This window comes from Semicossyphus pulcher, unplaced genomic scaffold (assembly GCF_022749685.1).
Source record: "Semicossyphus pulcher isolate SPU_LCO1_2020_fin unplaced genomic scaffold, fSemPul1.0.p SCAF_1, whole genome shotgun sequence".
NCBI lineage: Eukaryota > Metazoa > Chordata > Actinopteri > Labriformes > Labridae > Semicossyphus > Semicossyphus pulcher.
The window spans coordinates 32,780,052-32,804,952 of NW_027211603.1; the positions used below are offsets into that span (position 1 = coordinate 32,780,052).

Consider the following 24,901-nt stretch of genomic DNA (forward strand, 5'->3'; position numbering starts at 1 on the left):
TGCATCCCTGCAGCAGAGCGGGGCGACTAAAACTTCCTCAGCCCTTTAACAGCACAGCGACCCTCACAGCTCTGATCAGACCCGACATGACAAGCAGTACATTATCAAGATTTAGACTCCAAACACAGGCCTTTCAAAGTCCCAGATATCCGCACTGTTTCCATCATGGTGCGTCTGAATTTTGATCCATAAATAATTCTGCACATTAACAATAAAAGAAGCATAACAGTTGTTGTGATATTCATATGGACATGCATTTTTTATATTGAACTTAAGGGGGGGATTTCATTGCCAAAATGTGCTTCTAGTAAAACATGATAAATTCATAGAGTTGGAAGTGGAGCACATGATGAGCACAAACAATGGAAACAATCCTGATGATAAAATAGAGCAGAGCAGAGTGAGCGTTCACGAACACTTCTGTGTATCCACTACCATGCATTTCCTATGTGTGTGACACATAAGTCTTTATGTCTGTTTAGATCACCCCTTATGTTCTTGATTTAACAATAGGTGACAAGCAGGTAGACCAACACACCTCCAGACAAACACACTGCCAGATTAGCAGTGTCCACTCTGGTACAATCTTCTATCACACTATGTACCGCACTAAGACGTAAGACGTACACTGATTATCTGTGGACACATTCGACCTCATGAACCCTGGACCTGCAGCTTGGCACGTGCATGCAAGTCTGGTGTGTGCATGTGTGTAAGTGTGTGTGACATGTCCTGCTGACTCTTCTATTGGATGCAACGTGGTGATGATTGACATGCCTGCATCACCGATAGCATTCTGTCTGAGTAGATTCTCTCCAAAGGGGCTGGTGGGTTTGTGTAATGTGTGCGTTTGTGTAATGTGTGTGTGTGTGTGTGTGTGTGTGTGTGTGTGTGTGTGTGTGTGTATGTATACTTAGGAAATTGTGGTATGCGTGTACGGGTCAATTAAACACAAAATGCTTTGAAATTAGTCGTCTACACTAACATAGTCCAATCACATATTCGTCGTCTCCATTTGATTTTTCTCCCTACGTTCTCTCTGCTCCCCCCCCCCAACCCCGCAGCCCCCGGCACACTGTGTGTCAATAATGCTACCAGCTGCTCCTCTACTCTGTGTGTGTGTGTGTGTGTGTGTGTGAGAGAGAGAGTGAGAGACAGACTGTAAGAGAGAGAGAGGCCTAAGTCTGGTGGACATAAAGGGCTTAATGTGATAGGTAATTATGTAGTCTGATCTCACATACAGGATTTAAGAGCTAACTATACCAGCCGCCTCCTGGAGACACACACGCTGATGTCTATAAATAACTGTCACCAGACAGTGAGATGGACAGATAGATGGCCTAATAGATTGATAGAAACAAGGGCAGATACAGGCCTATTAGTCTATTCTGAGCACTTTTATGTCATGAAGAATTGACTAATAAAAAGCTGGGGAAACTATGACTCTCACTCGCAAACATGTCAGTCTATGTAAAATCATGTGATTTAGTATTAAACCCCTTACTTATTTACTTGACTGCACCTATGTAACAGTCATTTTTTATTCACTCATCAGTCATTTTTTATCTTAATCATTTAGACATAAAACGTTTGGAAAACTGTGAAAATGCCAAAAACCCAGGAAACATCTACTTAATGTAGAGTCCTCATAAAGAGGATGTTTCCTTATTAATGATTTATAAATCACTTTAATTACTGAATGTTTTAATGTTTGCTTTACCTTTTATATAGCATATAGTTTAAACATCATTTATACACCTGCAACTGTGTTTTTTTAAGGTTTTATAAAGTGTATTCATATTTAATCTGTGAGGAGCACTTATATGAATATTCATATGAATAGTTCAGAGTGCTTTCTGTAGGCGTTATTAATAATCCATGATGCCAGGTATGTTCTGCACTGAACCTATAAGAAAAGGTGCCTTAAATGGGATTAGCTGGATTAAGTGTGCATTATAGCTCAGCCTTTAAGGAGTAATAAAATATAATGAAGGAAATAATTAAGATAATTATGAAGATAATGCAGAAAACAAAAATAATATAAAATACCAAGAGCCTTGTTTTCACTTTAGTGTTTTTTAAGTCACCGTCCAACATGTCACTTTTCTCACATGTTGTCTGTCTGTAAACCAATGTGAAATATTTAAGTAACCACTTGAAGAAGCCATGTGGAGGTATATTGTTTTATCTTCCTCACTTCCCCTTGCCCCCCTGCTGCCCTCCACCATTCCTCCTACTTCCTCTTCCTCCCTCCTCCTCCTCCTCCCGTTGCAACGCCGGGGCGCTCCTGTCGTTTGTGTGACTGTTGATCCTCGCAAAGAGGACAGATCAAATATTTCTCCTCCATTGTACAAGGCTTTCCGCTGGGGCCTCGCAGATATGATGATTGGGGCTGACGGACGGACGGGGGCCCGGGGATTTGAAGTCTGTAACAGACAGCGGTGGCTTTGATAGCCCCCGCTCCTCTCACACTGGATCACCAAAGACACCAGGCGAAAAGAGAGGAGGAAAGGAGGAGGGGGGTTAAGGAGAGGAGGGCGCAAAAAGAGAGCGAGAGCGAGCGGGGAACAAAAGCATCTGTAGAGTGGTCAGAGCTGGCGGCAGCAGCAGCCGTCAGAGGCTTTTTGAAGTTAACACACGGCCCTCCCCTCCATTTCTTTTCCTCTTTTCTCCCCTTCCACTCCTTCCTTGCCCAAAAGCCTTCTGCTCCCCCTGTCCTCGGATGCCTTGCACTTGCTTTCGTTTCGTCCTTTTAGTTCTCTCTCTCTCTTTTACCCTTAAGTGATAACCCGGGTCCGCACACTAGATGGTGCAACTCAAGCAAACAGCGCGCTTCCATTCCCTGGAGATTCCCAAAAGCCGTGTCATCGCAGTCATTAACCATCATCAACTGGGTTTAAAGTGTTTCCCTTTGAGTACAAAGAGCCAGGCGAGCTTCTGTCTAACATTTGTCACTCTGCTGGAAACGTCCAAACCGATGCAAAAGCATGCAAGCGAGAAGAAAAAAGAATAGTTCTAACCTCTTCAACCCCGCTGACACGCCAACAGGGTTAGCCACACAGCTTAAATTGTGGCTATCTCAAAATCATCCACATTATGAATGATTGGGGAAATGTTCCCTTTACAGAAATGTGCAGTTGAAGAAAAGAGTTTGGATATTTTACTATATACTGTATAAACATCATTTAGGTTTAATGAAAAGATACATGATGTTTCACACTGTCACACTCACTTAAACATTGAAAGAATCATCTCATGCCATCATGTAAGTCGTGCAGGGCAGCAGCCGCTGTGGCCATCAGTGACAGTTTGGGAATATAGATCATATGTCTTTAAAGACAGAACAATAATGTTGTTTTTTGCCCTAAAAATTCTCATAAAGTCGGAGTTTGTCAGGTTAAATGGGTCAACAAAGCGGGAGACTTTGAGCAGGTAAAACTAAGCTGGTTCCTCATGTCATATCGTCAACATTAGTCCTCAACATTCCCACGTAGTTATTTCATCCCAAACCATCTGTAACCTTAACCTTGTCATTTCTGTGCCTACTCCTAAACAAAGCATAACCGTTGTGAAGACAGATCAAAGGACAAAATGTGAAGCTTCATTTGTAATAGTTTCAGAACGCGCTGTAAGAGAATTGCTATAATGGGTCATTTTTTAGAGGTTATGTCAAACAAGTTTTTTTGCCCTCTAGTTTTGACGACGTGTGGAGTAAAACATTGAGGTTACAGCCTCACTGACGAGTCATAGAGTCACCAAACTGCCGATGCAATGTCAAAAGTTCTTGTTAACACTAACATTAGCCACATCAGCTTCTGGTCATGCAAGATGAAGAAGCGCTTCAGCAGCAGCTATAAGGATCTGTGTCTGACTTCATGTGTTTTGAGTGGAAGGATGTTTTTTTTCACGTCCGGATTTGAAGCAACTTTAGGGGGGATAAAAACAAAGTGGACTACGAGACACCTCAGTTTTAAATGAAAAGAAAGTCAACTTTTGCCCTGTTTTGTCTCCCCTCTCTGAACATTACAGTGAGTACAGTGATACTAGCTGACACCCGACAGATGGCTTTTGTCAGGCCTGCAGAGCAAGAGTTAACCCAATCCTCTGTTCTCCCTCCCTCCATCCCTCTCTTCTTTTTAAATGTCTCCCATATAAACAGATTTTGTTGCTGCTTAAAGTGGGCTCAAAATTAAAGCGTATCATTTTACACACATATTGCATGCATATTACGGAGCCCCAGCTGGTGGCAGGCTGCTCTTAAGAGCCATATGATTAAGTTAGAGGTTGGGGTATCCGATAAGATTTGAGCTCTCTGCCTCTCTCTCTGTCTCGCTGCCTATTTTACTGCAAACTTATTAAATGGAGGAAACGACATTATTTTTTTCTGAGTGTATGTGTAATTATTGTCACACACCTGTGACTCCCTGCCATCCTCGACAGGGAAGAAGAGAAGGGAAGGAGGGATGATGAGGAGGGAGGGGGGGTAGGAATGAGGAGAAATGTCGTTGGGAGCAGCGGGAGTCCTCATTTCAGAAAAAAGAGAGGAGGATAAAGAGGAGAGGAAAAACAAGAGAGCTTGTTAATCATGCGCTTTCTGTCAGTGGCTGAACACTGATATCCTAATGATTCACGCCGAGATAGTGACATCACAAGGGAGAGCGATGGGGAGACGTAGAGAGGGAAAGAACACAAGAGGAGGGGGGGAGGCAGTTGCAAATGAAGGAAGAGGAGATGACAACTCCAAAATGGACAACTAGTTTTGCACAGACAAGATGACAGAAAGCCTGAAATATCAAAAAAAGAAGAAAAACTGGGAAGTGTCCCTCTGAATCTGTTGTTGCATTCCTCACAAACAGGCACTTGTTTAATTTGAACAGAATGTTTCTCAAGGAGCGCTGTTGTGAAAGTTTTCCAGCCAAGTTTTAATTTTCTCTCTCTCTCTCTCCCGCTCTCTCTCCCTTGCCGTTTACCTCGGCAGACCACCCCGTCGCAGGCAACAACATGTGATATGATCCTCGGGAGACAAAGGAAATTACCTATTAAGCGGGAGAGATGATCTTCCTTTAGCCGTGCTCCAAAAAAGTGAGTCACGATGTTGTAATTGTTTACCTTTGACTCGGCCCATAAGTCTCTCCTCCCATCTCTCTCTCTCTCTCTGTTCACTTGTAACTTAATATTTTTGCGGCGCTGCTTTCAGAAGCCCAGCTCTCACTCTCCTCTTTTTCCTCCTCTCTGTCGCTTCTAACAGGACAGATGTCATCGCCCCAAACTGTCTGAGTCATTGTACGCCTCCACACCCCTGAGGAGCCCAAGGACATCAGGGAGGGAGGACTGTAATTTTACATTTGAGATGTTTAGTTGATGCTCTCCTGGCACGTCGAGTTGAGGGTTCAGCATCTCGCTCAGGGCCTCGCAATCAAAAGGGCGGCTGTGTATGTGACCTATCCATCAACAGGAACATATAACAAAATGTCACAATGTAGATAACAAGAATTATTGATGCTCATAAGTATTGTAAAATCATGTTTCCTGATACTTTATTGATTCTTAAAATTGGCTTTATTTCCTGAGGATGTTAGATGTTACAGGGACGGTGATAAATGCAAAAACTGCTGCTGTCTTTTTATGATGAAAGTTTTCCTAACATTAGATTAAAAAACGCAATATGTATCACACTGCTTACAGCCTTCAATACATCGTGATATATTGAATTGCACCCCCTGTATCGTGATGCGTGTCGCAAAGCCCCTGAAATGTTCATACAAAACTTTGATGAACTGAAGACATTGGTCAGATTCTTCTCAGTGTAAACACGTTGGACTCTGTGACCTCTGCTGCTGCTGCACAGAAGACAGTGCTCCACAGACACATGAACCTGTGACCTCTCCAGTCATGCATTCTTTAATCTGTCAGCATCCTGTGGTATTTTATATCAGCTGCTTGATAGCAGAGGTTGTACAACAGCTCCAGCTCATATTCAGGAACTTGTTTTTTAGGGACTCAAAGGCTTGTTTGTCTGTGCCAATGCAGTTTCCCCCCAGATCGAGCTGATCTGAAAAAAGAAGAAAAAAAAAGAAAAACAGGCTGGAAATAGCATCGCCAGGCGAGCGGCTGCATGAGCTTTTTTTGGGTGTAATGTTTTAATAGAAAGCAGATGGTTACAGATGCAGGGGCCGAGCGCCGGTGATGACACATCTTTAATATTTTAGAGTGGTCTTTGCTGTAAATGTTGCAGCAGCTGTTTCCCAAAGCAGTAAATTTAAAGTGTATTTCTCTTTTTTTTTCTTTTGTGTGTTTGTGTGTGTGACTGACAGCTATTGGATTTACTGTAAATTACAGAAATGAATATGGAAAAGTGATGAAAAGGCAGCGAAAGGGGAGGAGGAGTGTGTGTGTGTGTGTGTGTGTGTGTGTGTGTGCGTGTGTGTGTGTGTGTGTGTGTAAAAGTGTTCATGCACCCCGACTGTTTGCCGTTGAATCAGTTCCTCCTCATTTTGAACCCTGCTGATTATTCTTATTCTAGTTTGTTAGCGGCGCCTCGCACACTGTTGCCCCGCGACTTTAAGAGCTGATATTCAAATGTAAAGTGATACTAAAATAATGAGATGGAGGGAAAGAAAGAGTGAGAGAAAGGTTGATGGAGGGAAGAAGAAGGAAGCAGAGAAGATAAATATATATTTGTATTGTGTTTGCGTTGTGGCCGTTGGTTTAGTTTTAATGTCAGCGGCGAAGAGAGACGGGTCTCGCCGATGCTTTTGAGTCGAGGTGATTGTCATCAATTCTCGTCTTGGCATTTAAACCACCCTCTTCAAATATGAGTATTTGAAATGCAAATACAGCTGCGTATGCCTGGACAAATTAAAAGACAGACACAGGAGTGGGAAAAAAACACTTTTGAAGACGTACATTTTACTCTTTTTTTATCAGCGGAGTTTGCATTGTCAAACACTCCCTGCTTTGTCTGCTTCCGGAGAGAGCGGCGGCAGCAGCGGCAGATAATGCTGCTGACAGAGGAATCAGCACACTGACTGATTATGTATTTGTTTGTAGTTTTGTCCACAGACAGGCAGACAGACAGACGGTGAGGTTCTGTTTTTATCTTGCCCTTGGCTTCACTGTTTGCACCTCGCGTGTTCGATTAAGTATTTTTTTATATTCACCCCACAGACAGAGTGAGAAAATATGATTCACATTTTTCCCCCTCTCTCCATCTCTCTGACACTACAGTTATTTAAACATCAATAGCTATGCGTCTTCTTTAGCACACACTCTTTCTCATATTGATATTTGTATATGATCATTACTTTTGGCCCTGCACGCTTTGTTATACTGCATCAGCTTCAATAGGTGTACGATCCAATACTGCAGCCTCTGCATTCAAGCCCTCAAAAAACCAATAGACTTGTTTGGCTCGCTTTATTGTGTAAGAGAATCTACTGAAGGACCACAGAGGAGAGATTAAACATACCAGCATCAAGCGCACGGGATTATTGTAGATTCCTTTATTGTTCCTGTAAACTTTTAACACTTCATGGGAATGAGCAGAGAAACTCTAAAGAAGTAAGACGTGTTTTTATTCAACTTTAAGTGAGCTTACGGCACTCACTCACACAAAGAAAAGAGTTAAAAAGAACGTAAAACAAGTTGCCTCACTTCTGATGAAGTTGCTGAATATTTGTTTTCTTAATTAACAAGCTTACAAGCTGTTGAAGGAAGGAGGAAGACAGGAGTTGTATGAAGTCTAGAAAATGTTCATTTTCAGCACAAAGTAAAAAAAAATGTGACAAAAAATGACAAATTGATTGGGCTTCATAGTAGTGATTGTGTATAATGTTTTAGGATACATATGACGACGAGTGAAAGTTGAACAAGGACCTGTGAGTGCCGAGAACGAGCGGATGTGTGTGTGTGTGTGTGTGTGTGTGTGTGTGTGTGTGTGTGTGTGTCTGTGTGTGTGTGTGCGTGTGTGTGTGTGTGTGTGTGTGTGAAGAGGACGAGGAGGGGGAGGGGGGTACCATGAGGAGTGGCAGGAGATGACTACCTGCAGAGAGCCAGCGTCCAAATGAGAACATAATAACAACATCAGAGAGTGAGGAGAGGGATTGTCTGCGAGATGACAACAGTATTAGAGAGAAGTCAGATAATTAAGAAATGCACTTAGTGTTTTGTCAAAAGTGGCCGTCACTGACGGAGATGCAGTTTAGCTGCGTGTGTGTGTGTGTGTGTGTGTACGCATGTTTTTATCCACAGATAATGAGCCTGGAGAGAGAAAAAAAGAAAAGATGAAGGGAAGAAGAAGAAAAAGAAACAATAAACAGTGAGAAAATCAATCAAATAATTTAAATGAAAAGTTGTGTTCTGTCCACACGAGGATGCCAAGTTCTTTTGGGCATTTGTGATGTAGCTGTCCAGTCAGGGAAAATGAGACACATCTTGGATGGGAAGCAAACAAGAGGGGTGGCAGAGGATGGGAGGAGGGAGGGAGGGAGGGAGGGAGGGAGGGAGAGAGGGGAGGGTGGGCCACAGAAATAAACCCAACTCCCATCTGATGAGCAGCTTGTCCATAATACTGAATCCCCGTCTCTTGCCAAGCCTGCTTCTTGATACAGAAACACGATAAGTGCAGATTTTTTGAACCCCCCCATCCCCCCCTCGTTTGCTTTTGGCCTGGAAGCACTGCAGAGTGCCACGGATAATCAGGTGGCTGTTTTTGTCACTCTGCCCCCCCATGACGTGATAATGAAATTAAAGAAGCAGAGAGGAATAAAGAAGGAAAAAAAAGAGATGCATTTATCTCTTTTGCGCCCAACAACTACAGGACAGATGATGTGGCCATCTTGAGATCGTTTGTCATCTGTCAGGCAGCGTTGACCTTGCAATGGATGCCGACCGTCGCACTGATATCATCTTTTACAGCGCGAAAAAAAACAGATAGAGAGCGAGATAGAGCGAGACAGAAAGAGAGAGGGCTGTTGTTTTCGGTAATAAAGACAACATTTATGCCTTCCATTTGCGCTGCCAGTTAAAAGAGGCACAAACATGGAAATCCATTATGGAACGCTTCTTAAAAGTGTGACCAATCCTTGTTCAGTCAATTAGAGTCTGGAGACGGAGAATATGATGTTTGTCTGTTTAGCCCCCGACACATACAGATCAGCCTGGATTTGATGATGGGAAGAGATTCTTTTTTTCACACAGATAGAGTGAGGGGAAAAAAGAGAGATGGAGGGATGGAGGGGCAGCTCAGCCAAGCTCTGCTTATCTCTTTTCTTCTCTGCTGTCTTGCTTTTTTTCTCTTCCCCTCCCATATACAAAAGCATTAATGTGTGCAGCTATGTGCTTTGCCATTGTTCTGTGTTTAAAAGCTTAAAAAGGGGACGTTGTTTGTGTAACTGGCAGAGTTGGCGGTGCGCGGCCGTGTCCAAAAGCCTGTACTTAAAGTTGCTGAGCGAAAAAATAGGCCGCACAAAAGGGAGCGATAGAAAAGCAGTTAATAAGAGTGGTTACCCCAGAATGAGCGGGGATGAGGTTTCACATTAAAAAAGATTTATCTTAAAGTATGGTGCTAATCCCCCCAGTTTTAATCCACCCGACACCCCCCCACCACCACCACCGGACCCTCCCCTCTCTGCCTGCACCCTTTTCATTCCTGCCGAGGGATAATAAAAAACTATAAACCATAAAGTTCTTACAATTTCTGGAAACTGGCAAATGCACGGCGCCCTGATTTTACAAGGATTCCTGGCCAGTGAATCACGGAGCTAGGAGGACTCATCTCTCTCACAACAGATTATTAAACGAAAGAGGAAGTGGTGGGGTACGGCGGAGGGCAACAAGGACAAAGGAGAAGACGAGAGGAGAGGAGGAGAGGAGTGCATGTTTGCTATGACCTATCTGATGATTCTCGCCATGGCAGCGGTAGTGGTGATAGGTGGCGGAGGGGTGTTGTCATGCTCTCTGTCACACTCGGCTGTGTCATACAAGCTGGATGGATGCCTCTGTCCACTGCAAGCTGCTTGAATGAGGAAGCATATGGGTGCATGAGAACCTCAGCCCACTTCATGAATATTTGATTCATTTTTCCTGTGTGTGTATGTGTGTGACAGAGAGAGAGAGAGAGAAAAGAAGAAAAAAAGAGAGGAAGGGTATTTTTCTCTCTCTCTCTCTCTCTCTTTCACTTGTCATTGCAAAAACTCACAAGGCTTACTTTGTGGCATTCTAATCATAATTGCCAATCCTGAATACAAATCTCTCAGCGCTAAACACATCGAGTGAAATTGAAATGACAAAACGAAGCTCATATAACGGTGTAATCAAATATACATTCAGGGGGAAAAGATGGAGCAAAAAAACAAAAAAGTTGAGAGTGTTCTTCCGCAGAGCAGTAAGAGATGAGGATCAGGAGCCAGTTATTAGCTCGGCCAGGGAACAAAGAGCCTCAGTGTTGGAGGGCAGCTTAACGCTCAGCCAGTTACTGTACCTTTCAAAACTAATATGTAACCATATCTGTTTTAAAAGGACGATTCATATTACTGTGAATGCATGAGAAAAGTTGTTCCCATCCCCGCGACCCAGGAAACTCGAATCGCACTCGTAATAACCCCCCCCCCGCACACAATGGCAGGCCTGGCCTTTTGAGGAAAGCTTCCATTTAAGATGATGGAGGAAATTTTTGTAATGATGTAAAACATCTTCAGCTTTTCTGACAGGACAATGCTGCTTATTGTGCTTTATTGTCGCTGTGGCGACTCCAAAGGTCAGCGTGGGTGTGGCCGGGCAGACAAGGGCGGCACTGAATTAAAATTGGGTTATATGTGATCAACCGGGTTATTAATCAGACTAAAATGGATTCCCTCAGCCTGCTGTTTAACAAGGCAGGAGAGGGAAAAAAGGGAGAGAAGTAAAGACAGAGAGAGGAGGGAAAGAGAGGCAGAACAACAGGCCAGTGTTTACTCGTGCCAGAGCAAAGACAGTCATTCTTTCACGGGCTGAAGTCACTGTGGCAGATGAGTTGTGATAAGGAGCGGCTCTGTGAAACACCCCGCTGCATGTACCAGTGTGTCTAAAAGCATGTGCCCTTGCCATGGATGCCCCCTCGCTTCATCCAGGTAACCTCTCTAATCCTGATTAAATCACTGTAATTAGAACAAGCAGTGTTCCTCCACCCCCATATTTCCCTAATAAAACAATGCAGCAGCTTAAATCCGGTCGCTGGGATTTGCAACGCAACAATGCAGTTTATATCCATCTCTGCCGAGGAATTAAGTGTATTTTCTAACTGCTAATGTTATAATGTTGCAGGCTTATTTGTCTCGATGCTCGCTATTCTTTCCCTTATTCCCCCCGCGGTTTGTGTTCTCTCTCCCTCTTTGTGTTTTTTTTCCTCGCGCAACTTTGTTTATTTGCGTCTTATTTATTTGTGTCTCGGCGCTTTTTGATGTTTAAATCAAACATGTTTTTAGCGAGTGGTCGGGATCATCCTTCACTACGGGAAATAATGCAAGTTATTTGTCTTTAATTGCCACAGAGCTTTTCAAACACGCCAACTTGCTGCCTATGCGTCTATACCTGTGTATGTTTTTTTGTTTTTATTAGTATCGCTGCATGCCTCCATTGATGTGGAATAACAGAGGAAATAAAAGTTGACATAGTTTCTTCATTTTTTATTTTTTTTACCCCACAAGCCCCTGTTTCCCTCTCTCTCTCTGCCGTGCTCTCTGTTGTTTTTTATATATCTGCGTTTTTCCTTGAAGTTGCTGCGGCATTGTCTCATTATGTGTCGACTAGCTGTGTAAGTGTAGTTATTATGCCTGTGTGTCTCTGCCTGCCGGTGCTGTTCTCTCTCTCTCTCTCTCTCTCAGTCTCTGCTGTCTCTCTCCGTCTCTCCCTCGGAGGATGAGGAGCTTTATGAGTACAACTCCTCTGAGGCGTCCTCCTCACATCTCCGGGGCGCCTGGGGAAGGGAACGTTGCATTCTTAAGAGGAGCAACTCAAACTGAACAAAGTCTACAGGAGTCAGGGAAGAAAAGAAACAAACAGCAAACTAACGAGATAGAAAGCAGAGATCATGTCAAATATATCGGGTTGGAAGGCCAATTTATAACCCATTGTTTCATGTTTTGCAATATCGAATACAATGCACACCAACGTGGCTATGAGTGTGCATGGGGGGAAAGGGTGTGCAGACTTGCATATATACATAAAAGCACTCCATTTGCACGTGAACACACACATACACATATAGTGTATGAATGTGATCTCCAGCTCCCGCTAACCTCCCCGCTCCCACGCTGTATTCTCTCCTGTTTCCCTGTCCCGTTTCTAAAATAATGAATAGAATAATTGTCGTGCAGGCTAACTTTGCAATCATCCAGCATTCGTCTCCATTTCCTTTTCAAGGGCAACTCGATACTGGCCTTCATTCACTGTACTGTACTTCCAGGAAACGTGATGTGGCCAATATTATCGTCGGTATTAGTGACTCCGGCTGAGGAGAGAATGTGAAATGTGAAAAGAATATGAAGCCTTTTCAAAAAGGACCTTTCAACAGGCGCAGGAGTTGATATCAGGGGAATTAGTGAGGTCAAAATATTTTTAGAGTTATCACATCTGCCGCGGAGAAAAGAGAAGCTGAGTGAGAGAGAGAGAGAGAGAGAGAGAGAGAGAGCAACAGGTACCATCCTTAGGGCTTGACAGGAGCTATTACACCTAATTGCTCTTTTAAAACTACACTATTTGCACTTTTGGGTGACAAGGCGATAATTCACCTCTGCACAAGTTAAACTGGTAATATTGTTGCACATGTGTAACAGCACCTCGCCTTCACCAGCCGTCAGAGCTGTCATCTCTGCATGGCGGAGGCACACAATGAGTGCTGGGGGAAGTGTTTCACCAACAGTCGTCTTCTTCTTCTCCTCCTCAGTAAAAGACAGACAGACAGGCCTCCAGACGGCTTAATCACTGGAGGAGCCTGTGCCCTCCAGCAATGAGGAGAGAAAGAAAGACGGAGAGCGAGAGATAAAGAAAAAGGGAGGATCCTGGAGTGTGGGAAAGTGAAATGTAGAGATTCAAGAAGAGAGGAAGTGCTACTAGACTGGCTCTGGTCTGAATAGAGAAACATCCGTGTCCAGTTTTCCATGCTCTGTCTGACAGATATTGGTCAAACTCTGGTTGAAGTTTTAATCAAGTTAAGCTGTTTACAAGAACCTTTGCAAGCCTGCAATTGAATTTCCCATGAATAAATGATTTAACTGAACCGTCTGGTCCACTGACACAGCCAAGAGTTTGACCTTTGACTTCCTGACCTAAAACCAGGTCACTAGTTCTCTGATCATGGGGGTTTCTTAACAGATTATTTTGTATTAATACAATTTGTTTTGTGTATTCTAACGTCATTTGTATCGTCATAGTAAGATTATAAACCCCAAATCATGTGATCCAGGCCTATGGCACAGACTTCCTCCTGCACATTAAAAGCTTCATTCATAAATAATGTGAAGTATTGTTATTCAGTTAAATATATAAAGAGCTTTTGCTGCTTTAGCCTCACTTGTACTGAATAGTAATATTATATAAGTGACATTACTGAGTCAGTTTGCTTATTGATTGACTTTTATAAACTTGTGCTTATGTTACACTTTATTTTAAAGCCCCGCTCCAGTGAAAATCAAGTGTGTAAACTTGTAAACATCTCCATGCGGTGTTTCTCAAGTGCTACAAGACATATCAGGGACAACATCAGCAGTCATCTCCATGGCTGGGCCTGTCTGCTTTTAAACTGCAGTGTACCAAGGACAGGCTGAACAACACGTTTTCAGATTGGCAGGTTTGAGACGTCACAAACCTGAGGAGCCAATCCCGTTAATGGACGGGGTGACGCTATGCATATCATTATGTGTAACCTATGGCGGCCACTTCAGCGATGTGCGAGCCAGCTGTAACCGTCATTGTAATTTTTGCAAACACACTACTGACTGCTAAAGTTAACGTTACTACTACTTATTACTACATTTCAAGCTAGCTAAGTTTCAACAAGTTGCAACTGAACGATGGTGGGCGGATTCAGGACATTTTTAATGAGGGAGATGGAGGAGAAGAGGATTTCTACAAGGTAATTAAATGTATTTTGCAGAAAAAAACATCTCAGACACAATTTATAATTTCAAGCAGAGCATTTTATGTGTCTTAAAACATGACTGGATCTGCTCTTTAATACTTGCCAGTTTCACCTTCACCTGTGGCCACAATGGCTCGCTTCGCTAAAGGTTTCTTATAACAGAAAAGAAAGGCAAACTGTGAAACGATTTCCTAAATAATGATGAGGCCAAACTGCTGCCCTGTCTGATAACCTGGCTGATTGTTTGACTCCTTTCAGTGTAGCTTGAAGAATCACTGAACAGAAAGTGCTAAACAAAAGGGTTTCAGAAGTTTACAACAGTGGGAACATAAATCTACTGTACTTTGTGTCCTTGTTGCTGCGGATGTCGTCCTGTATTGTAGAACTGTCTAAATGTAACGTGAACAGGAAACACAAATAATATTTCAGTGACAACAAAGGACAAAGGTATGACAAAGACAACAAATATTCATTTTGTTTTAGTCTTGAATTTTTGCCCAACTTTTATGTATCCATTTCAGGAAAGAGACTTCAGAGATGACTGGCTCAATGAATGACGAAGACTTTGAAACCTTTCTGTTCAAAGACTTCATGTATCCTCAATTTACAGTCCTGTAAATTACACCATAAGCACCTTCTGGTCTCCCGAGGATCCTGGGGCATCAGCTCTCTGAACTCTTACACCTATTTTTAAGCTTACAGAACAATTACCACTATGCAGGTATGCTATGTGTGTAGCTCATTAGTAAACACAGGGGTGTCTGGGAAGAATAAGTACCCCAGCTCTTTTGCACTTGTCAAAGCATTTTGTGTGAGTGTTTATGTGTGTGCACATGTTTGCTCGAGACAAACAGCCAAATTCATGGTAATTAACCACCTGATGAGGACAGTGTTATTGGCAATTACCAGGTTCTGCATTATCGCAAGTTTTAAATGTGTGCGTGTTTGTGGGTGTGAATGCATGCAGGTGTGTGAGCTCACATCAGACAGACAGGAGAGAGGTAAAAGTGATGCTGTATCAGAATAGAGTCAAGCAGGCTGTCAGCGTCGCCAACACTGTTTGGTGTGCCGACATAGGTGTGCTATGGATGGGAACTATTTTCGGAGTATAAATCTTACCACTGAGCTACAGCACAAAAGTTTGAGTCTAACAAACTAATTGAACTGCAATTGACTCAAAATGAAACAAAATTTTTTAAAACAAATATACCAGTATATTTTCATAACAAGCAGGAGTTATATAAAAGATAAGGAAACTGACCTGGAACAGGCAAAAAATAATGCAGGAAGTAGAAGACATTAATCTGAGCCAAAATAAAACTTTTAGGGATTTTTAAAGGATTTTAAAAATGAGGATATAAAGTAGAATCTACCTCTGAGATCACCATACCTGTTTTTAATATAAAAGCCTATTTTAGTCAAACTAATTTTAACACATTGTTTTTCCTTGTTTGTGAAGAGGACTAAAAATAAAAGTCTATATTTTTATTTTATTTGAATCCTAATATTCACTGATAAATGAAGGCCCAGAGCTCATTCATGTCTAACTTATGTGGTACATAAAGTTACTGTATCTGTGTTGTACTGACACCAGCATATGTGCATCTTGTATGTTTGAGCCTGCGTGTCTGTGTGTGTGTGTGTCTAGCTTCATTTGTTATGCCTACTTTTCCTCCACTTAAAGCAGAGAAAGTGAAAATTACACCAGTAATGCCAACTGTGATCCACTACATCTGCGCTTCACAGCCAGCCCACCAATCCCACCATATGTCTTTAATTACCATCAGTGCTTTACAGAACCTCTTTTTACACACGCACATACTCACGCACACATGTTAGCCTTTTATTACTATCACCTACACTTTACAAGCATGTGTTTTTTGCCTACGTGTGTGTGGGTGTGTGTGTGTGTGTTTGCATGCACTTGCACATGTGTGTATTGTCTGTATATGTCTTGCTCACTGTTCTAAGTTGACCTCAGCACTCACAGGTTCAGATCCCGAGCAGTGAAGGCCGGCTGGAGTGCACTCCCTGTCAGAGCTAATTGGCCACTGTAACAGATCTAGTGCCGTATCTAAGATAAAACCCAACTCCCTTAACCCAACACACACACACGCACACACAATTACAGAATTTTAGGGATTAAGGACAAATTGGCCAATGATGCTACAGCAAGACTACATTGGGAAAAGTAAAATCTTTCTTAACTTTATAACTTCCATTTTAATTGTGCAGGGTTTTTACAATAAGGGCAAAGGGCCAAACATTTAGCACAAAAAGGGGAACTTATTTGCATTATGGGAACATTAAGTATTACATATGGGCTTACCAATCATCCCCTTACTGTCTGTCCTTCTTAATTTAAACTGTAGTATTTCAACCGTTCTTGAGAACTGTCCTGCCTTGAGAAAATGTAAGGCCAGTAAAAACACCTCACTTCCTTCTACCATTGTTCTACATCATTACTTTTGTTAGTGCATAAAAGCAGTGGTTCTCAAAGTTGGGTACTAGGACCCCTGGGGGTCAGTGAACCATAGCCTGGGGGTCTGCGAAATAATTGTAATAAATTTATAATAAATTACAAAATGATAGTATCATTAAAAACTGCATGTCTACAGATGAGGACCATTTGCGCCAATTAAACAAGCATATTGTGTCCTTTACTCCAACCCACCTTAGCTTTGGACCAATAGAAGCTGATATGATTTTCACACATCACGTCAATCTGTCATGAATCACTGAACTCACTGGTCGCAGCGAGCTGTTCCTGCAGCTGTGTTGCTACTGTTCAGCTTTGAAGATCAATTTGAAAAGTATAAATGATGTCAGAAGTGGTATTAACATGATTCAAATTGTTTTTCTGTTGATCACTATAAAACACTTCTGAAGTATTTAGGTTGATAACTTTTACAATACAGATAGTTCAAATGGCATCTAATAGTGCAAATGGTAGTCAGCATATATGTTTAATCTGTGTTACGATTATGAGGGGGTCCTTAAAAAATGTCCCCTGGACACAAACAGCTTGAGTAACCCTGCATAAAAGGATATAGTTTGTAGTTTAAATTTTAAGGAAGGCCAGTTACTTTCTCTTCAAAACAACACCCTCTTTAAAATATCTACATGTTTACACATAAGAGTTTAAAAGAAAATGATCAATTCAAACCAAAAGTTTTGACCAAAATAAATCTTCATCAGCAGATGGACTTTAGTCAGTGTCACAAACTAGTCTGTATGTCACTTACTCTGCCACAGATGTGTGTTGCATGATGGTCTAAAGTCAAAATGGGTTGTCTAAATTCTGCTGTGAGGTGAGGCACTGCTATTTGCTCTCTGAATATGTTTGTGCTGTGCATTTCTGGGTTGACCCCACAAAAAGAACACAAGAAAAACATTGAGTGATCGACACCAAGAGTACTCTCGACCAATGAAAGGTAGAATAAGGTAGAGTACTTCTGAACAAGCTTTTTAGTATTATAGTAGTTAAGACTTTTTTTATTCCAGATCACTCATCAATATCATTAAACTGACACCTATAGCTCATTTAAGGCTTAAATGATAAAGAACACTTTAAGTTCTTAGTTACAAATCTCCATTTTTAATGCTGCTAAACCGCTGTGATGTTTGCTGCTTTTTAGTGACACTGAGGCCTCCAAACATGTTCATCCTCTCACACCTTCAAAAATAGACTTGTTTTACTGTCATCTAATGTGTGTTCAGGAGGTGACTCTCTGAGAGGTTTCTTTTTTTATCAGCAACAAACACCAACAAACAACAGCACTTATGAAGAGAACCACGGAGCACAATGTGAGAGCACTTGTAAATTGGAAGTGATGGCTCTAATTGATGTGAGAATATTCAACATTCCCCTCTCTTCTTTCTCTCTCCTATCCACTAACTGCCTGTTTGTGTAGCCTACTTCTCAAATTGCGAGAGGTGCTCGGCTATGAGCTCTGCCATTTTCTCCTCTGAAATCCTCGACGCGCTCGTCTGAGTCCTACTCCTCCATCAACACTTCCTCTCCAGCTTGTCAATCTCAACCTTCTAAAGTCCTGGTCCACGTTTAATATATTAAATGAACGAGGTGGGGGGTTGAGGTAATGTAAGTAATACGATGTGAGGAGCAATGTTCGCAAGCAGTCGTGGCATGTTCAGCACTGTTTGAATAATGTAATACTTCATGTTTGATAATGCATGGCTATAGATAGGTCTCCACTGCAGCCAAGTATTGATTGCGTTAAGCACATCTACAGTACAGCAAATGGTGTGGGTTCATATCAATCTTTACACAGCGTACTGTACCTCAGTAACCAGATACCTTGTCTGATTACAAAGACCTGAGGGCCACTGCTGCTGTTAATGACATTTATTGATAAATCCAATTCCTGGGCCAATTTAGGGATGTGTGGTTTAATACTACAGATGTGTGAAAATGTGTGTGTAGATCTGTATATGTGTGTATCTGTTATGTGTCAGAGTGCAAGTAGATTCATGCGCATTGTAGCCCTTTTCCCCTCCTCTGGGCATACTAATGAAGAGACGGCCACTCCAGACGTGCAGCGCGTGCCCTACAACAGCTCCCACAGATTCAGGGGAGAATTTCGATATTAATGATTTATGCTGTATTTGCATACAAACCTAATGCAAACCCACTCCAGATAATCACATTTTGCCAGGTCTGAATTGAGTTTTACGGACGTCTTTGTAGCCCCTCCCTTTTCCACCCACCAAATAACAGAGGAACGTGTGGCTGTGGCTCTTCAAGCTGTGGGTGACCAGGAACACAAGGGGTTTACAAGTGGAAACATAAAGAGGGACTGTAATAGTGCATTTCACCATGAAACAAGTGTCTCTTTATTCTCTTTATCTCAGGCTTTATCATACAACTGTAGTATGTGTGGCAGAGCTGGCAGCAGCCACAATAGTAGTAGTGACAGTAGTAACAATGGTAGTATTGACAACAGTGCTAGAAGTACATTTACCTAAAGACTTTAGTAGAATTTGTACTGTAAGATAACATTCCCATCACTTCCTACTTTATCCTTCTTCTGACATGCATTTATTTGGCCATGGTCATTGCTTTGGTAGGTTTGTATGTAAAAAATATATTGGATCTTGAATCGAATAAACTACTCAACAACATAACAAGTACTAAAATAGCTTCGACATTATAATACTACTTACAAATGCATACACTTAATAAAACCTACTGTATAATACTTTTATATACAACATTAGTAATATAATTTGTGCATATTGCTAATAGTCATAATGTTCTTTTCCAAAGTACTTCAAAAAGGATTTAAATGCAAGAATGTTTATTTAAAAAAATGTATGTTGCCTTGTGATATTTATACTTTTACAGACACGAAAAAGTCCTCCATTAAATTAAATCAAATAGCACTTGTCAAGGTAACAGTATGAGTATTAATAATAATGGTTAGTATAAAAGTTACAGCAAAAAGTACAATTATTTATAAAGTATATGCATTTTCTAGTAGTTATATTGATTGTAATAACAGCTCAAGAACTTGGTTGGAGAGCCTGTGATGGCAGTTATATTGTACTCGAAACACTTGCTCCCATGAGAGGTACAGCATGTATTCAATCTCAGGGTTAACAATGACAAACACACTCAACTTCCAATAGTCAACCAAGTGCCTGCCATTCAATTATCCGCTCGTCTCTGTGTGAAGAAACCTGAGGTTGCATCGGAAGCGTGTGGAAAGAAAGACTCCTAATACTACACTAGTACACACAGATGGCTGGTGACTGGGATGGGAGTGGAGTTTGGTAGGTAGTGTCATAATAAGTAGAACTCACACATCCATTTGCAAGCACACCACAGCATGCCTTGGTTCTTACTTACTTGAAATATATTTTTGTTTGCTATCTTCACTGCCGTCTCAGAGAACTCAATGGAGGCTATTTATTGCCAGGAAGTTGGATACACGAAGACTCACTGGTCTTTTAATTACAATGAATGCCTGACTCATAGGACAAAGCAACAACATGTAAAAAAGGCCTTTGTTCCCCAGAGAAAGCCTTATCTATAAAGGTCAAGCATTCCTAGTCGCATAGGGATCTGCCCACATTACGCAGCTTGCTTTCACTGGCTTTCTGATTAGACAATAAGTAGGGCATTCTCACACAAAAGCCATTTCTCTTTTAGATGAAACATATATCAATATTGTATGGTTAAAATGCTGCCACCAGGTTAAGATATGCAGAGAGCCTGGTTCCATGACAACGCATAATACTGTGTGTGATGGAAAGGTCAGATGAACATATGTAGCAGCACATCTTCATTAAGGAATCACTATTATTAATAACGTTGATGCATCTTTAACTGTGTCTTTCTGAATGCTATTTCTTTCGACATAAGATCTTTATTTCACTGGCAAAATGAGCAATTGTTCTTGTATCTACAAAAGGAACAAATATGTATGATTGTGGACTATTGGGCCATACTGAAGCTTACATGGCAAAGAAACAAACAAATACGTTTCTATATTTGATCTGGCATCTGGAGACAGTAGTAGAATAATGAGTGTATAAAAACATTTCTGATAAATCTCATTTTTTTAAATATTGTTTGCTAGTTTGAATTAAGTTTGGCTTATTTCCTACAAACTCAAATTCTCAGTTTTCAATCTGAAAGAGTTGTTATGAATAAAATCGCTCTCTGTTGTGTCTCTGTTGTGTCTATAATTCAGTGTTTCAAAGCTATACACCAACTCTAGGTCTTTACTTTCTTCCTATAGAAATCCTTCAACATCCAACCCTAAACAGCGAAAGAGCAAAAAGGAAAAAAAAAAAGAACTTCCTTCTTCAGTCTCAAGGAGCGGCTGTAACCTTAGCAGAATCATGAAAGTTGACAGTTCATTTTTCACAGGGTCATAGATCGACGAGTCTTATAAAGTAATGGGCTTTTGGGAGCCGGCTTTATGAGAGCTAAGATAGTTAAGAGACATGTGCAGGAGATGGCACGGGGAGCCGAGGTCCTGCTCTGACTCATTCAGGGTTATTCCCTCCATGCTGTGGAGCGGGAGGGAGGCGCTGCACTCCCAGTAATATAAACGTGTAATAAAGATTAATCTGTTGCTAGTCGCCCGGCTGATAGCTTCTAAACTTGCTTGAAATAAGGCTGAAATCACTTCAGAGCCAATCCGGAGACCTTTAGTGAGTGTCTCAGATACTTTTGTGGGTGTCAAGAAAAAAAAAAGGATGTGTGTTTGTCTTGAGTGTTTATTATTTATGTCCATGCAGTGCAGCAAAATTGAATTTGGCTTTCAAACACATGTGTATTCATGACTTTGTGTTTATGTGTGTGGTTTTCTGCCAGTATAGCTGCCTGTGAATATATGTTTGTGTCCTGTAAAGCAGTTACAGTGCTAGTAGGGGTTAAAGACACTCACCAGGTGGGTCTGGCCTCTTCATGCCCCCTGTGGGTGCTCCTCCCGCTCCGCCTCCCATGCCATTAAATGCAGGCAGGTTGTCATTGCTGTAGGCTCTAAGGACAGACAACATGTTCATCTGCTGCTCAAGGTGGGTCTGCTGCTCAGCCTTTAACAGTCCTGGAGGACCTCCGGGAGACAGGAGGCCCAGGCTCTGCTGCCACTGCTTCTCCAGAGGCAGAGCTTGATTCTTGGTTTGGGGAACCAGAGAAAGTGGTTTAATTGCAGAAGAAGATGCCGCCAAACGAGCTCCACTTCTTGGGGGCAGAGAGGAGTCATCGTGGAGCAATTTTGGGTGGTTCTGGATGTGGTCTAAGGGTGGACTTCCACCTTCATCTCTCTCTATGTCCATTTGCCCATCCTCATCTCTGTCTTCCTCCTCTTCAGCCACTCCTCCCTCCTCCTCCTCTTCATCAGAGTTATTTTGTTGCTGCTGTCTCTTGGGGGTAGTTGAGGGGGTCTCACTAGCACTGCGCACCCCAGCCTTAACAATCTCATCATCTGATCCAACATGGTCCTCTTCAACATCTCCACAGGAGCCCTTCTCACCAATGTGGTCTTCCACGGCTGAGGGTGGTACTCCAAAGGCCTGGCTAGGAAGGTCCAGACCCTGCTCTGCCGGGGCTATAAACGCTTGAAGGCCCTGATCCCTTGGGGATCCATCATACAAGCCACCAAATCGCCTGTAGAAGTCACTCTGGAAGGGGTTGTAGGGCTGGTCCATGTGGTTGTTCCATCCTCCCTGGCCTTTCTCTCCATCTCTATCTCCGTCTTTGTCAAGTGCCAAACCAGAGGTCCTGGCGTTGGAGGAGTTAATGGTTGAGGTTGTGGGGGAAGCCGCTACATGGAGCTCCTTGCCATTATCAGACCTCTGTGGTTGGGTCTTACCCAGGTGGTTGGCCTGGAGATGCAGTGCCATAAGCTCCAAAGATGGAGTGGAGAAGGAGCAGAAGAGGCAGCCATGCCACGCCACGTTATCATGGATGGTGACTGAAGATCCGGGGAGAGATCCAGAAGCAGACTCAGGCCGGACTGAGACAGACAGATCGAGTGGTTCGTACTGGGACCCTGGTTTGCCAGGCTCTGAGTTCTGTTTGCCTTCAGCCTTATCTTCTCTTTCCTGGTCAGATGAAATGGCCCGCTTTGCTTTGGGCTCACCGTTATCATTGTAGCAATGGGCCTGGAGCTGGACTGGACTTTGGTTGTCCTTCATGTCCTTCTTCATGGAGCCGAGTACGAAGCTGTCCATGAAGGCCTGGAGAGAACCTTGAAAGTGGACTCCATTTCCCATCATGCTTTGGTAAGCCCTGCTTAGGTCAGAGAAGCTATCTGTAACTGTTGAGACCAGAGAGGATGGGCCATCAGCAGTTTTGATGTTCTCAGCAGAGGAGGAAGAGTCAAAGCGGCGGTCTCCCCGCTCCCGTTCACGATCTCGGTCATGTGGAGGCATCATGCCAGCCGACGCCCACTGATGTGGCAGCAATGGACCTGCCCTGAAGTCTAGGTTGGGAGGCATGCCCTTGAAAACATTGCGGAGGACATCTGGTCGGGCAAAGATGCCACCACCGGCTGTCTTTCCTTGATCCTCTTTGTGGTCAGAAGAAGGGGTGTGGCCAGATGATGGGGCCGAGTTGTTGGAGCCATTTTGACGCTCGCGGTGGTGGCGCTCCAGGTGGTACTTCAGACTGGCAGACTGGGTGCCGGCATAGTCACAATGAGGGCACCGGTAGGGTTTCTCTCCTGAGAGGCCAAGAAAGAGACAGAGAAACAGAAAGGGAAAGACAGGGAAAACAGTGAATAATTAACCTGATTATTAGATTGACTGGATATCACAATCTATTTATTGGAGCAGGGAATGTGGACCCTAGGGTCATGTAACCTCCCTGAACAAAGGAAATTAGGTCAAATGAGTTGAGCTCACAAAAAAGATATGCATGTCATTAACAACTATAAAAACGAAGATATTTTCCAATTGCCTCACTTTTGGTTAGTATCAAAATACATAACATTTCTAACTCCTAAAAGGTTAAAGGAAAAAAAACGGGAAAAAGTTTAGATTGACAAATTGATAAAGCACAAAATGAAAAAACTTCAATTCAAAGAGATTATAGGAACCTGCATTCAACTAATAATCCCATGTCTTTGCACTTCCACAGACATCGCCTCTGCTCCATTTGATATGTGCGTGTGTTATTGCATATGTGTGTGAATTGGAATGGGGGTGGGGGTGTGGAGTAGGCATCTGAATATGGGTCGATCCAGCTCGATCCAGCTCCGCCAAGTGAGCCATCACTCACATCAGCACCATAAAAAACATTTCACCATATGGTGCCTTCAGTCCACTACAAGAGATAATATTTTCCGCTGACAACAAAACTGTCTCGATGCTATCTGTGTTTGCACGTGTATGAGCTGGGTCTGATGGTGAAGCTGTTTATGTGAGCTGCTGTGCATCTTTATAGATAGGTATGTGTGTGCGTGCGTCTGTGTGTGTGTGTGTGTGTGTGTGTGCTTGCAGTGGGGTCATCAGGCCTTTTTCTGGCCTTGTTTGTGGAGAGTCCTGTGTCTTGGCGATGACAGTACAATTTCTCGGACATTCCCTATTTGCAGTTTATCTTGCCACCCATAAATCAGCCACAGCATACAGTCTCATTGACCACTGCTACAGTGCAGAGAACAAAATATGGATGATACATTAAGATGCAAAAATAAGTCGAATATTGAAAAAAAACTGTGAAATGTGTAGGCGACATATGCAAACCACATGCAAGTTGAGTGAACCTCCATGATAAAGAACAGTATGATTCAGTACAGGACACACACATCAAAGAGACTTAATTTACGGTAAAGATGGGTGAATATGTTGTGTAACATTTACATATATTTATTTATGCTGCACATCCATATTCATGAATATTCTTGATAATGGTATAACACCAGCATTATTCTGCCAGAAGTGGATCTTCCATTGGAATGATACTTATGTTGAAATAGAACACATCCTGCTAGCAATTATAATAGGCTTGGAGTCTGAGCCAGATTTGGATTCATTAAACAATGAAACGAAGAGAGAAAAAATGCTAAGCTTGATTTAAACAAAAAATATATATCCATATGAAAACTTTACAGAGTGGAATTTGTGGTATAGGGATAACAGTGACTGTGTGAAAATGGAGGGGAGGGGGTTATGGAAAAAGAAAGAAAAAAGGTATTGTTGTAGTGTTTTTGTGTGTATCACATTTCCATACAGTATACAGTATATGGCCATAAAATGTTTAGATTATACACATGGAAACCATCTTATAAAAGAGAAAAAAGGCATTGTTAC

The 24,901-nt window shown here is 42.3% G+C and overlaps 1 protein-coding gene across 1 annotated transcript in view; it reads right to left on the bottom strand.

Annotated features, from left to right (window-relative positions):
- znf536 (zinc finger protein 536) overlaps window positions 1-24,901 on the bottom strand; it is a 93,037-nt gene that overhangs the window by 24,918 nt on the left and 43,218 nt on the right. The window contains exon 4 of the mRNA XM_069658431.1: window positions 21,535-23,313. Within this exon, the coding sequence (XP_069514532.1) occupies window positions 21,535-23,313 (1,779 nt within the window). The remainder of the gene's footprint in view (window positions 1-21,534; window positions 23,314-24,901) is intronic.